The 15,929-nt window shown below is 35.0% G+C and overlaps 1 protein-coding gene across 1 annotated transcript in view; it reads right to left on the bottom strand.

Moving 5' to 3' along the window:
• The window catches only part of PKHD1L1 (PKHD1 like 1), a gene marked incomplete at both ends in the record, with an annotated part of 139,420 nt that overhangs the window by 75,947 nt on the left and 47,544 nt on the right, over positions 1 to 15,929 (bottom strand). Inside the window, 8 exons of the mRNA XM_084229761.1 lie at positions 298 to 462; positions 1,482 to 1,592; positions 4,837 to 4,942; positions 5,610 to 5,732; positions 6,031 to 6,185; positions 6,684 to 6,831; positions 9,695 to 9,867; positions 10,699 to 10,862. Coding sequence (XP_084085887.1) covers positions 298 to 462; positions 1,482 to 1,592; positions 4,837 to 4,942; positions 5,610 to 5,732; positions 6,031 to 6,185; positions 6,684 to 6,831; positions 9,695 to 9,867; positions 10,699 to 10,862 — 1,145 coding nt within the window. The remainder of the gene's footprint in view (positions 1 to 297; positions 463 to 1,481; positions 1,593 to 4,836; positions 4,943 to 5,609; positions 5,733 to 6,030; positions 6,186 to 6,683; positions 6,832 to 9,694; positions 9,868 to 10,698; positions 10,863 to 15,929) is intronic.

Here is a 15,929-nt window from a genome sequence, read left to right on the forward strand (position 1 = left end):
ATAATAACTAATAAATCTTATCTTGACATAATTGATGAGCTTGTTACAGAAACATGTAATAATTGATGATATTAATTCAATAACCTAAGATGTAAGTATAAGCAGTCACCCTGACTTGTGCTTCATAAGAAACAAAAGAACTACTCAGCCACTGAATCATTTTGTCTTCTAAAAGGGAAGTCTCCTTTTTTTGTATACGAAGGAGTTTGGGGTACCTTTCTTTTCACCCTGTTCTAGAAAAAGCACAATGAAATGATAGAAATGTATGCAGTTTTCTTTTCTTAGAATAATTATTACCTGCTAGACTTCCAGATGCAGGCCAGATGTGTGAGATTTGACTCTGATAGATGAAGTGGAATGCTTCACCCTCTACATTTCGGGCTAGGCCAACATCAGCAATGGACACAGCAATTGGGAACTGTCCCGCACTCCCATTCATAATCTGGCACTTGATCTCATTTTCTTTTGACAAAAAAAGAACATGATAAAGCAATGTTTTCATGAGAAGAAATAACTGAAATTTTATATTTGAAAATATAGATACTGATCTTCTTTATCAATCCCCAAGAAATACATCTAAGAAAGACCACTATATTAACGTAAGGACATTTTTATGAACTACATGATATAATGAATCAAACTCTTAAAAGAGAGTTAGATAACCCAATAGTAAAATCAAACTAAACAATCTGCTCCTGATTGCAACATGGAAAAAGGAGATTACTCGTCTGTATTAAATAATTTTAAAATCCTAATCAGTGGTATTATTGATAACAATAATTCTAAAAAACAATTATTGTAACAATTTTGTTGCAACATGTTGTTTAGGTCTCAAATTGAGTAAAATACTAGGTCTCATCAAGAAAGCTGATTAAACTAAATGAAAACATTCTTCACTTCACTTAGAACAGAAAAAGCACACTTATAATGGAAGTGCAACATTGACTGCTGGTTTCCAAGAATGCATATGACATCTAATTTAAAAGACACGCAAGATGGATTTACTTATGAACTCTCAACCTATTAAAATGAAGGAAGGAAAATGCAATTATGATGATCATCATTTTGTCAAGAGTAGAGGATATGAATGACCTTGAAATTCTGTGTTAATGGACAGAGGTTCTATTGGACGAGCAGCCAGGGAAGATGACCATGTCCTCTTGCTGCAAGACTAATGTGGCATGATCAAAGTATGGGAAGAGAAGGCATAGTAGCAGCTGATATATTTTGTGTCCCAGATATACACCAAAGAAGGTGGAAAAAAGAGCAAAAATGAATCTACTGTTGGAGGACGTAGACACAGTATGACAATGAAAGAATTAGTCTGTGGTCATAACCAAATATTTAAAGATAATGGATTTATCCAGAGCAATCTAACATTTCATGATTCTATAGGGAACTCTAAAGGATAATATAGTCTGATTCCACTTTCTCTTAGAGAACAATTAGACTCAACAATAATAATTTTAAAATGGACCTACCATTCACAGAAATAAGAGGGCAATCCACTGGTCCAATTGAGACTGACACAGCTGAAATAGGAGAGAATCCAGAGCCTAATATGGTTAGAATTGTGTTTTCTTCATAGGACCCTGCAAATGATAAATATGTATAAAATATTAAAATGAAAACATAGACTCTTATTATGAAATTATATATTTCTCAGAAAAAGCTTATTTTTTTTAATTATGTACAATAATCCCCTAAGCAAGTGGGAAAAAATGATAGTTATTGAGAAACAATATTTTTCCATTTAATTATTCAACATTGCTTCATGATTTGAATCTGTTGATAGAGATAAGGAGAAAAAATTATCTGACTGGAAGTATGGAATGAGATAAGAGAACGAAAATTACTCCCATAGCATAGCAATTAAATAAATATCTTTATTTGACAGAATTATGATAGACTTGCCATCACAAATTCATGAAAAGAAGAGAAACTGTACAATAAGTATAGTGGACTCTTTCGGTTGAAATAAGATTCCTCTATCTAAAGTGGTACACATTAGAAAGCATTTGGGTTATTTCCAGTTTTAACATGCTGTCCAGTATTTTATACCTAATGTTTTACCATTTAATATTAAGTGTTCAAATTTTATTAGTACATACTAGAGCCTCCCCATTTGAACAGCCTCACATAGGACATAGATCCCACATGGATTTAAATAGCTAAAAATGAAAAAAAAATCCCTGAAGTTTTAGAAGTAAATAAAATCAAATATCTTAATCAGTTTAATGTGGAGACAGAGTTCTTAAATATGAAACAAAAAGGCATGGGTAGCCATAAAGGAAAAGATAACACAAATTAGAATAAATCAATGATTTAAATGTTTCCATGAATAAGACACTAAAAGACAACTGATAATTTCTTTCATCTACCAGATTGACCAAAATTAGGGAGCTGGTAAGATGTGGGAAATATGGTGTTCTCACATCTGCTGGAAATAAAGCTACACTGAATAGCAATCTGATCACCTAATAAACTGAATACCTTGTATTCAGTTATATCCGGCAATGCCACATCTGGGCATTTACCCTAAAAAAGCTCTAGTATGTATACAATCATAAAATTATATAACAAAGCTTAATACAATGTTATATGTAAAAACAAAAAAATTGTAAACAATCTAAATGTCTTCAATAGAAGAATAAATAAATTGATACACTGATGAAATATTTTAAAGTGTTGTACATAAAACCATGTGCTTCTCAAAATGATGCTGAATGGCAAAAGATGCAGATAATATTTACTTTGCAATATCTCATTTGTAAAATAAAAAATCTGGCAAAATTACCATGTGTGTATTATACACAAGTGGCATGCAAGAAATCACACAAAATTAATTATTGTAATTGGCTCAGGGGAGGTTTAGAGGAGTCTAGGAAGAGAGGTGGTGCTCAGAAAAGGATTTCAGCTGTTCCTGTAATATTTTACTTCTTAAATTGATGATAGGAATTAAATATGACAAAGTATTAACAGCTGTTAAGTTTCCAGTGAAGAGAACATGGATGCTTCATAGCATTATTCATATTTATCTTTTCATTACTTTTAAATTTAGCAAAATGTGCCAAAAGGAGACTTAGGTTGTTAATTATTTTGAGTAAGAAATATATTTTCTTCAGAAAATACATGTGAAAGTGGACATTCATTACAAAACACAAGAATGGATACAAAAATAAGTACATCAAAGGGCTAAAACAAAATTAATGTCAATCAAATGCTTAGTTTTGATAGCTTTGTTCCCATGTAAAATGAATTATCCCAAAGGTAATAGCATGACAGTAAGAAAGTCTGAAGAATATATTCTTTCAATACAAAAGCATACTTTTAAAAAAATTTCAAAAAATTTTTGCTAATGTATAATGAGCAGATGAATTTTCCTGCTACTCACCAAGATGAAGCAAGTAATTATAGTATCTGAGCTTAGTTTTCTGACGAAAAAAGTCATTCCCTACAGTATTTAGTCCCGTTTTTTCAGTCCTTTTGAGAGTTCAGATACAAGGTGTCGAGTTATATTTTTTAAAGCAGTTATATATTATGTAGATCTGGTAGAATATGTCCCCCTCAGGGCCATCCTGGTGGCACAAGGGGTTAAGACACAGCACTATGAAGCTATCCATAGCCACTGCAGCATGAGTTTGATCCCCGGCCAGGGAGCTGACCCACATGGCACAGTAAACCTCACCTGTCTCGCCCACTGTTCTCCTCAGCAGTGTATTTCAGTAGTTGTGGTCTCCACGTTGTCTCTAGTGAATCCTTGCACCTCTGGCCTGTACCCCAGTTCTTTTTTTTTTCTTTCTTAAAGATTTATTTATTTATTTATACAAGCACTGGGTACAGTCAGAAGTGCGGGAGAGTGAGAGGATTCACCAGAGCCAGAGTGGGGAACGGAACAGGCAGACTGATGAAATACACTGCCGGGGGGAGCAGCGGGCGCAACAGGAGAGGTCTGCGCACCATGTGGGACCCTCACCGGCGGCCGGGATGGAAGCGGTGCTGCAGAGGCTGCGGGCAGCTTCGCAGCCCAGCGCTCAACTGCTGCGCCACCAGGGGAGGCCCTTACCCCAGTTCTTGTATGAATAAATAAATCTTAAAAAAAAAGAATGTGTCCCCCTCGTTTAAGTTCTTAATATTTTTTCTATCTTTTTCTCAATTCTAGGACCTAATTATGTTCTTTTGCTAAATGGCAATTGTCTTATTACGGCCTTTTAGTATTAAATCTCCTAGAAGAGAGCTCATATGATGAATTATTCCTATTAATCCCCTACCTAGCAGAGTTTAACAAAAATGCCTCAGTGTCAAAGTGAAATTTCAGAGATAATTCTAAGTTGGTGACATTGGAGAAGACTCATGAGTCATTTTCAAAGGAGTTAGTAAATAACTGGTGTTCCCTTTGATCACTATTTTGATGTGATAGACTTTTTATTCAGTGTGTAGAAATCCCTGCTCACCTTACTTGATGACTCTTTAAAAAATCAAAGTTTACATTTTTTAAAAAGATTTATTTATTTATGCATACAAAAACTGGGGTGTAAGCCAGAGGTGTGGGGATGGCGGCAGGAGGTGAGAAGATTCACCAGATAGAGTGGCGAGCAGAACAGGCAGATCTACTGAAATACACTGCTGAGGGGAGCAGCGTGCGAGACAAGAGAGGTCTGGTGCACCATGTGGATTGCTCCCTGGCCTGTCGGATTGAATTGAACTTGTGCTGCAATGTCTGACGATAGCTTCATAGCACTATCTTTAACCCCCCGCCACCAGGGAGGCCCCAAAGTTTACATTTTTGCTAATGGTCTTCTACCCTCTGCACAGAGTAATGAAGCACAAGGTTACCTTGAGAAGGGTTTATAGCAGAGATGAGGGGAGTAGCCTTGGGATCCCAGGTAAAACCACAGTCACCTGAACATTTAGCAGGAATGCCATTGACATAGACTTCAACCTACAAATTAGGAATGAGAAACAGAGAACAGAGTTTGGCATGATTCAACAGAACATGCACAGAATTTAGATAAAGGTTAGTGTATTCTATTTAATACTTTTTCTGCTTTTATACTTCATTGATTCATTCAACAAATATGTGAACTATGTGTCAGACACGTAGTAAATGTCAGACTATAGGACTAGAACATTAAACAAAACAGACGTAACTCTGCCGACACCCAATTTATATTCTAGTGGCGGTAGGACAGAGAATTGTATAAGATTGTAAATTAAAAAGAAAAAGTAGATGCTTACTATACCCTGGGGGTGGTAAGTGCTATGTAGGAAAATAAAGGCTCTTGGTAAAGTCACCTAAACTTGTTACACTTTACTTTTCTTATCATTAAAGTGACAATATCAATAATTACTTCACAGACTTAGTATAAAAGGTAAATGAAAAGTATATTTTCAAATTCTAACAGGCAGTAGTAGAGCTCAAAAATCCATTCTTCTATCATAAAAGAATTTTTCAAGAAATCATAAAATAATATTGAGTTAACTGTTAACAAATATTCACAAGAAATTAAAGATGTCATCTCTCCTTTTTTCCCAGCTCTTTAGTGTATTAGAAACTAGTGATATATTTTAAATTACATTAAAAGTCATGAAGAAAGTTTGATAAATACCTGTGGCTGTTGGTTCGGTGTACGAAGCAGGTCTCCAAGTATGTGTTGTCTGAATAGGCCTCCTTCCTTGATCTTCATAACTGTCATATTAGCCTTTTCTCCAATAATGTTGGAATCATTAACCTATTTTTAAAAAGATTTTTTTTTTAGAAAAGTGGTGACGATATAACTACGCTAGTTTTCCTCTTTAAATGTAAGCACAGCTGAAAGTGAATGAAAGTCAAAGGATGAAAAAAAAACTGTTCAAAACTTGTTAAGTCACATTTTTGGAAAAAACAAGCCTCTTCAAAAATGAGCACAATTCACCCAAGGAATTAAATGCTAAGATCATTACATTATCATAAATGCATCAATTAAAACTTGAATTAAATGATTAAAATTAACTTGAATTTTTGGAATAATATATGTCAAATGGGGGAACCTGTAGAAGATTCTGCTTTCCACATGTGCTTCTCCATTTGATGTTCCAGGAGTACCCAGCACACGTTCCCTCTCGTGTAACAGAGACTTGTCCCACATCTTCTAGACTCTGGAGAGCAAACTGTAAATCTGTAGCCGACACAGCAGCAGGGAGGCCTGCACTCACAAGGGACGGCAAACAGCAGGAGTCAAAATTCATAAGCCATTCATAAAATTGTGTGCTATATACATCACTTGTAAACCCACTGTCCAGCACCAATATAGTAAAAAAAAATAAATTTGCATCATACTTATGTCAAGAATTGAGATATTTCTAGGAAAAAAAATTACATGAAAAAGAATCTTACATGTATAATCTCAGCTCAAATATTTTTTTCCAGCTCAAATATTTTTAGTTTTATTATCAATGAACTTTATCGATAACTTATAAGCTATGGATATAAGACACACAAATTTCCGAGAGTGCGACTTGCTAAGCCAATGATGAACATGCTATTTGTTCTGGAGAATTTAGTTTTACACTTCTTATAATCTCAAGTATGTACATTATGTAGGGAAATAATATTAGAAAAATAGATACCAACATATCGATTTGGTTGTCTAAACCAGGACTACCCAATCGACACATATCAATTTCTGATCTTTTTCATATACCTTTGAGAACATGACCATAAGCCTGAATGTCAAAGCTGCCACCGATAGGTGGAGATGCTGCTTGAATTCTTTGAATGCGAATCTTTGACTCCCCCGGCCAATTATTTCCTCTGTAAACAGATTCATTCTCTTTCTCATTTCTGATCACCTAATTTCAAAAATAAATATTAAAATGGTTAAAGATAACAATGGTTAACATGATCCCGATTTATCATCATACGGGCCTGTGACATGACTTACTGAGCCTCAGGTATCCAGGATTCTTCCGAACATTAAGGAGAGTCACATAAATCAACACAGGCCATACCTATCTAGCTGCAATAATGAGGCCAAAGTCAACTCAGTCATCTGTGTAGCAATCAGCTGGAACCACAGTAATAGCTCATTAATCCAGACTGCACCCTCCATCACTCAAGGAGCAAATATTTATTGAGCAGGCATTCTGTTCAAGGTACAGTGCTAATCACTGTAGAGAGGCAAGGAAACGACACGGTCTCTTGGTTATCAAAAAACGACAAACCTCATGGGTATGAGATACTGTCTTTATAAACATTTCATTACCTAAAATTAAAAGAAAATTATAGATTGCAACTCCAATAGCAAAAATGATATTCATCAGCTTCTATTCTGTCACAATTTTTTGTTAATCTTGTGAAATTTAAAATTAAGCTCTTGATAATGATAAAATTATTGTTATCCACAGAAATGAGAAAATAAAAAAGTGTCAAAAAACATATTTAAGAATGTTCATCGTAGTTTCATTCCTAATAGTCCTAAATCAGAAATAATGCAAAAGCTCATTAGAAGTAGAATGAATGTTCGTACTAGGAAATGCTGTATATCAATGAAAAAGAACAAACTACACCTACATGAACAATAGGAGTCTCACAATATTAAATAAAAGAAACTGACGCAATGAATACATGCTGACATTCATCGACATGAAAACTAAAAACAAGCAAAACTAATAAATGATGGTAGAAATCAAACTAGGACTATCTAGAGGTAAAGGGTGAGAGATCTAATGACAGGAAGGCACAAGAAGGTCTTCTGTTTCGGGGGGACTAATCTTTTTTTTTTTAAATCTTGCTCTTGAGTGCATTTACTTTGCAGAAATTCAGAGTTTAGCAAGGTTTCAGTGTATAAAGAACAACACACAAAAACCAAAAACATTTTTATATACAAATAAAGAACATGTAGAAATAGAAATTAACACAAGATCATCTTTAATTACTTAAAAGAAAATGAAGTACTTATAACTACATCTAATAAAACTGTACAGGATCTGACCTGAAAAATATACATATATACATATATACACACACACTCTCACACACACTAACTATATATATAAACTATATAAGTATAACTACACACACACACACACACACATATACATATATATATATATATATATATATGCGCTTACCATATTATCACATACTTGCACTATTAGGCAGTTAACCCAGAAAATGAAAACTTATGTCAAATGAAAACCAGTAGATAAATGGTCATGGCTTTATTCATAATAACCCCAAACCGTTATCAACTCACATGTCCTTCAATGTGCATATGCTTAAACAATCTGTGGTTTATCCAAACCATTAAATACTACTCAGCAATCAGAATGAACAAACTATTGATATAACATAGACAGAAACCAAGAAACTTTGCTGAGTGAAGAAAGATAATCTCAAAGGACAACAATCTGGTATGATTATACTAGACTGCAAAGACAGATTAGTGATTGCAGGTATAAAGGAGTTGGGGAGTTGGGAAGTGGAGGAAGATAACTGTGCTAAAACAAGGGTAATGTGAGGGCTCTTGGTGATGGAATTGTTGCGAGGTAATCAGGTGAATCGACACAAGTGAAAATCTAATACAGAACTACAACTACAACTACAACTACACCTACATACAAAGACATAGATACATAGACACACACAGGAAAGCATGTAGAATTGGCAAAATCTGAATAAGGTCTCAAGATTGTATCAGTTTCCTTGTGCTCTTGTGCTGTTATGTATTGAGGAAGAATGGGTGAAGGGTATAGGAATATTTCTACATTATGTTTCATAACTGTACATGAATCTACACTTATCTCAAAGCTACAGTTTTAAAACAATTCATTTATCTGAACATTTAAATATAGCCACAAAGCTGCATGAATCTCTCACTTCAAGTTTTTTTTAAAAGGTCACAAAAATGTAAGTCCCACATTCTCCAGGTTTATCATGGGCAAATAATCAAAGAGAGAGGATGCAACTGCTAATTAGCATTTAATGAGGAATCTTGCAAAACATTTTCATCTTCAAGATATTAAGATTAAAACATTGGGGTAGGCTGGATTAGAGACAATTTTAAGTTTTCCTATACTTTTAGTCATAAAATCATCTGGTTAGCAAAAAGATCTTTGTGAGACTTTATATTATTTAATTAGTATTTAACCTTTATTTTTGAACTTAATGTTTTGGGTTTGTTGCAGAAAATAACTCATTGCATAATTTTGTAGGTAACTTAATGTAAATATACTCCTATTTGTAATACTAACTGCATTTATAAATAACAATGTATTACAAAGAATTGTTCAGAACCTTTTGGAATCATGACCAAAAAAGGTATTTATGACAAACAAAATAAAAATATAAAGTGGAATCTCGTTATTCTTTCAATAATCTCTGTTCAAGGATTTTCATTGGAACAGCCCACAACTTCTCCTTTTAAATCAACGGAGAAAACGATTTAAATGTGACCACTTATTAAGGCTATTTCCCCTGTTTTTTCACCCCAAACACTTATTTCTTGAAGATTTTTTTAATATTTAAATTGAATTTTCATGGTCCAGTTCTATAAGCCGCTGAACCTTCACTTATTTACATTTAAATAAATGTCTTATAAAAGATATTCAATTTGTATGTTAATTATTGGTAAAAATTAAAAAGAAAATCTACTAGATCACAGCTAATGCTTCATAAGTTGAAAGTAGTAACTTGTAAAATTTCAAGGCTTACCTGCCCAAAGCTCACAGCCATCCTGGGTATATTATAACCGCAATTATATGAAGTCATGGTGATAGAATATTGACTAGTCACATTTGGTCCATTAATTTTGGTCTGATTCACCTGAAAGTGCTTTAAAAATATCCCTTTGTTTGCTAATGCTGGAAGTCTTCTCTGTGGCATTTCTGAAGAATAGAGATAAACAAAAATAGGAGGTAAAATTGCATAGCTTCTACCGCTAAAAAAAAAAATCATCAAATAATAACCACATATCATGGAATAAGCTGTTTAAATTCAACTTATAAAAAGAAGACTTTAAGGCAGTAATTTGGGAAGCTTGGTAAACTTTTACTAACTCTCAGGTCAGGCTGATATTTCTTTTATGATAGACAAAATGTATTTCACATATAATTGTTTGAGAGCTTTAAAAAGCATAATACACCAACACCGTTCGTTTTCATATCTTCAGTTGCTTTTTAAAAGAAGATTGCAGTTTAACTTTATTATTTTATCATCATATATATGTCTAATATGACTTGAAAAACAATGCCAAAACTATCAAGAATAAAGTTTTCATTTATTGCATTATTATCACTATGAAGTCAATGGAAAGTTTCACTCAATCTTACTAGACGTTAATTAACTAGATGCTGTTTTTTTTTTTTTTTCTAGGAATATATCTCTGTCTTGGTAGCTGATTTTTCAATGAAAACAAGGCATACTGAAAATGTTTGCCAGCTTGTTGACCTGTAAGCAAATACAGAACTATAAAGGAATTCTTGCTATAATGAGAAATCTTACACAACAGATGTATTTGTCCTTAGAAAAAATACTTGGCCTTATTCATTTAAAAAATATGATTTAAATCATAACATCATTGTGATGAAAGAACAACTCACTAATATTTAGAGATTAATGTTTCTCTCTAATCTACAGAATATAAATTATTGCCACAGTAAGATTTTTGTACTAAATAGATTTAAAGGTGTACATAGAAGTGAAATGATACAACATACCATCCCAGGTTGAGGTTGTAGATGTTTGTCCAATGTATACTATATCCACATAAAAGGACCGTGAGTCTAATGTTTTCTGTAAACTAATCCTTTGAAGAGAAAAATTTGTCCCAGCATAGTTGGTTTGTATGAGATCTAGAAGATCTATGCAAGTGTAAGTCCAGCTGAAAGAATGTTGATTAGTTGTGTGATCAGTTATACTGTTTAATGTAAACAAAACATTGTAAACTGCATTAAAATCTTAGAGTAAAAGGGTTTTTTTTTTCCCCCATAAGAAAGGACAGCAGGCAGCATTTTACATTGGTAGTAAAAGATTTAATATTGCAAACAAATGTAGATTTTCTTTTATTTGTAGCCTTGGAAATAGCCCTATGAATATAAAATAACATTCTGTAGCAATAGGTAAGTAAACTAAGGAGCATGCACTGTAGTGTAGCGCACATAAACAAACAAAAAAGACACAAGAATGAACCATTTGAGTAAAAAAAAAAAATGTCCGGGATAGAACAGAAATTCAGTTCAGTACTAAGAAATACAACAGGAGACTGATATTACTTCCAAAAGAGGTCACAGGAGGTGTATTGTCCACTATTCTAAGTGACAAAAGGTACTAAGGTAGGTATAGATACAAACAGCTGCTCAGTACCTTCTACATTTATGGACGGTACCTTCTAAAAATTTACCTTCTTTTAGAAGGTACTTTAAGAAGGTGCTCAGCACCTTCTAAATTTAACTTATATTCAGTTTCTATTAAATATTAATTTCCTTGGAATCCCATGAATTATAATTAGGCAATTTCTGCTGTGAGAAACAGCAGCAAAGAGGTAAAGACTGCCATCCAAATACTGACATACAGTTTAACAACAATCAGCTGTATTTATTAACTGACGAGTTTGCTTAAGTGCATTTTATTCTCATTTCCTTCATGGTTTGCAAGCTCACTGTGGGATCCAATTCTATAGCACGAAGCTTAGACTGGCTTATCATTCTTAGAAAACTATAGGCAGAATCCATCAGGTTAAAATGCTCTTTAAATTTAAAAGATTGTTTAGAAATTTAAGTAGAATTCTCCTGATAATGATATGATTCTGAGCTTTTAAAAACTACTGCTTAGAAAATCTGGTATGCCAAATAGGGTGTTTTTTTTTTTTTTAAAGATTTATTTATTTATTTATACAAGCACTGGGTACAGTCAGAAGCACGGGAGAGTGAGAGAATTCACCAGAGCTAGAGGGGAGAGCAGAGCAGGCAGAGTGACGAAGTACACTGCTGAGGGGAGCAGTGGGCGCAGCAGGAGAGGTCTGCACGCCACGTGGGACCCTCCTCCAGCAGCCAGGGATCAAACCGGTGCTACAGAGGCCGCGGGCAGCTTTGCAACCCAGCGCTCAACCACTGCGCCACCAGGGAGGCCCAAATAGGGTTTTTTTAAATAAAAAAAAAAGAGAGAGAGAGAGAGAGAGACTACAAATGATATCAAAACTTGAGCGAATGGCACATTGTATCTTTATGGCTGGATAACTTCATTTTCTAAAGGAAAATCCAATTTCACTTCCCAGACTTTGAAACTTGATTTACAACTATAAACATCACTATTTTTGGAAGGTTATAGAACATTTCTTAGGGGGAAATGCCACTTTTGATATTCACACTGCACTGAAGAATAACAAAGCTGATGATAACACATCTACTGTGCAACAGTCTCAAAAGTATGTTTTTGTGCCTGGAGAGGAGGAAATCAACACCTTCTCCAATACTCTCCTCTATTTCCCCCTCTCTCCCTCCCTCCTCCTTTTTCTGTAGAAACCAAAGATGGATCAAATGTATAAACTATGTCAAAAGTGCACACACAGAAGCCATAGACTGTTAGTCAAACGCCACTGAGGGCTACATCTGAGTTGTCACAAAAAAGATTATTCCTAAAGCATCAATTCAGGAAAATGTATTTTTAATTTGTTGGGGAATAAAACTGGTTTTGATAATTTTACATTTCATGGGAAATCATAACCCAAGAGTGTCCTACAACTTTCTTCGAGGGCAGCTTTCTATAATTCTGTGCAAACATTGTCCACATTGATCCTTTCACCTCCGAGGTCCACTTTAAGTTTTACTAAACTTAAGGATCTGATAAACTTCCTTTCCTGCCTTTGTATAACAAGAGTTTTTCTTTTTTTACATACTATGGAATGCTGTACATATCTTATTTCTGGGGTCAGATAAACCTGAGTGCCTTTTCTAGTGCTTACTCTAACATGTAAGGAGCATCAGCCACAGAATGTGTGCGTCTTCTGGGCCTCCCTGGTAGCGCAAGGGGTTAAGACACAACCTATGAAGCTGTTCGGCAGCCTCTGCAGCACAAGTTCGATCCCTGGCCAGGGAGCAATCCACATGGTGCAGCAGACCTCTCCTGACTCGCCCACTGCTCCCCTTAGCGGTGTATTTCAGTCTGCCTGCCTGTTCTGCTCCCCACTCTGTCTCTGGTGAATCCTCTCACCCTCTGCACTTCTGGCCTGTACCCCAGTTCTTGTATGCATAAATAAATAAATCTTTAAAAAAAAAAAAAGAATGTGTGTGTGTCTTCTAAAGAATTCTTTGGAAGGCTTAATGGTCTTATTGACGATTTTCTCTTTGACAAACATCTGCTGCATATCTACACTTTAACTATGGCTTCCTCCCTCAGGGTTAAAGAGATTCTGACATCTGCAAACCAGGTATGTGAATAATGTCAATTTCTTGTAACGCTGATCAGAAAAAAGAATCCAGGCCAATGTTGAACAAAATGTTAGACCTTCTTGTCTTACACATAATTTGCTTAAGTTTCAGTTTCCAAGAACCTATCTATGACATTAAATATGAACTTGCTGTTATTAAAATTAAAAATTTAAACTCAAAGTTTCCTCCACTTTAGGGCCTCTCTGGTGGCGCAGCAGTTGAGCACTGGGTTGCGAAGCTGCCCGCAGCCTCTGCAGTGCCAGTTCTATCCCTGGGCACTGGGTGAGGGTCCCACATGGCACGCAGACCTCTCCTGCCACTTGCTGCTCCCCTCAGCAGTGTACTTTGTCACTCTGCCTGCTCTGCTCTCCCCTCTGGCTCTGGTGAATTCTCTCACCCTCCCGGCTTCTGACTGTACCCAGTGCTTATATAAATAAATAAATAAATCTTAAAAATAAAAAAATGTTTCCTCCACTTTATCTATTGATTAAAGGAGCTGAAGGGCATTAGGCTCATAAACTTAAAATATGAAGGCAAAGAAATAGCTATCAAATAGGATATTTTATTTTAAAAACTGAAGACTCTTAACTTACTTTCCTTTAACAAAAGGTCATCCCAATTCTGTAGGAAGGAAAGCTAAAAGCACTGGTAAGACTTCTTTAAAAGTTTCAGGTTACTTTGAAATCTGAGGTTAGAGTTGAGGATACCAGAAGGGGGAGGTGGGAAGCTGGGAGCAGAGGGAAGGGGACCTGACAGACTACAGTGGAGAACTATTGGTGCTTTGGTGGCAGGTGTGGCATAATTTACATTTGAAGAGGTGTGAGCTTATATTCCCTAAATTAAATGCATTTCTGCAAACCAAAGTGTCCTCAAAAATGCCATTAAAAAAACCCCACAAAAGTAGTTTCAGATTAAAAACCTGGATTAGACCACATGGGGAATTATCTAAGGGTGCCCTTCCAGATCTGATGGCTCCAACTGGCTCTGATATGCTCCCACGCACTGTCCAGGTCTGGTCCTGTTGCTTGTAACTACTCTTGTAACTCAGTGCCCCAATGAGCACATCTTAATTCCTTCTGATGGAAACCAGGCACCCAACTCTGCTGGAACCCGTTCTGCTGGAGCACTCCAGGCTCCCATCCTGGTGGTTTGGCCACCTCCACAAATTTTTCAGAAGTCTTCACTAAACAAGGCTCCATTTCCAATACTTTCCATGAATTTTGGGGTATACGTCTATATAAAAGTATGGAATGAACATGGGTTCCTGCATTTCTGAAAACAGTATTGAGACAAAGTAGAAAACAGGAAGCTTGATGTTGCAGAGCTTTTGGAAGCAACTTTTTCACCCAGAATCTTTATCCAGAACTAGATTCCTCCATCAAGACTCTTCTTTCTTCTCATCTGGTTATTCAAATCTTTCATAGTGTGCTTATTTTATTTCTTGCCTTTTTTTTTTCCTTGTAGTTAGCATTTGGTTCCATTTCTAACTCAGGGTCCTTTCCTCTACCCTTCTGTCTGAGTATTAGAGTCATTCATTCTGCCTCACACCTGCTCCCTACATCACAGTTCTGAGTGATCATAGTCCAGTCCCTATGATACAAATAGATAATGTTCTCCATAATGACACAGTGATGACAACTTGAATGAGATATATAAAAGTATGCCACAAAATGTCATATCTGTGCAAAGTAGAGAAGATTCTTATGTAGCTATGATAGAAAAAGGCACAAAAGAAATATATCAGAAATAGTTTGAAGACAGAAGTCAACCCATGGTTATTTTTAACATTAGCTTTTTATGAAAGAAAATCTTTCCAAAATTGTGGAGAGGAACTGTTCTATATCTTGATTCCAGTGATCATTACATGACTGCATGTCTGTCAATCTCACTAAACAAAAGCTTTAAAAGAGTGAATTATGATTTTATGTAAATTACTCTTCAATAAGCATGACTTTAAAATTATGGGACATACTTTTTAAAATAAAAAAGGGAATGTGTGTGTTTGTTCAGTATTACTTCTATTGTAAGTGAAATTTTTAGCTGTTGTACATGGAAATGCAAAGTCAGGATTGACATACATTTCAGAAGATATAATAATAATAACCAAAACATAATTATGCAGGACTAAACTGTGCTTGAGGGTATGACAATTAATGGTCATTAAATAGCTTTCTCTGGGCTATTTAGTTCCTCTCCCTATGCTTCTCTATTTGCATTTCCATGTGTCTTTTAGCAAATCAATATTTTAAAATGTCTTTTCAACCTTAATTTTGGTATATTCATTGAAATATTTTGTTTTTTCCAATCATACAGAGCAAGCGCTTAATTTTTTTAGTGATCAAAGTCTACTGACAATCTCTTTCTACCTTCCTTCAGCAGCTGGAAACATTATTAAATAAAATGATGCATAATTTAAATTCTAGGGTTTACTAGTTTTGCCTTCTAAATGGTCATGAGTGATGACATGCTACACTAACTTTTAATTTCATAAACCATAGATTTATTTTTAGCATAACCAATTA

Source organism: Talpa europaea, assembly GCF_964194135.1.
Source record: "Talpa europaea genome assembly, chromosome: 3".
In the NCBI taxonomy this organism is placed as follows: domain Eukaryota; kingdom Metazoa; phylum Chordata; class Mammalia; order Eulipotyphla; family Talpidae; genus Talpa; species Talpa europaea.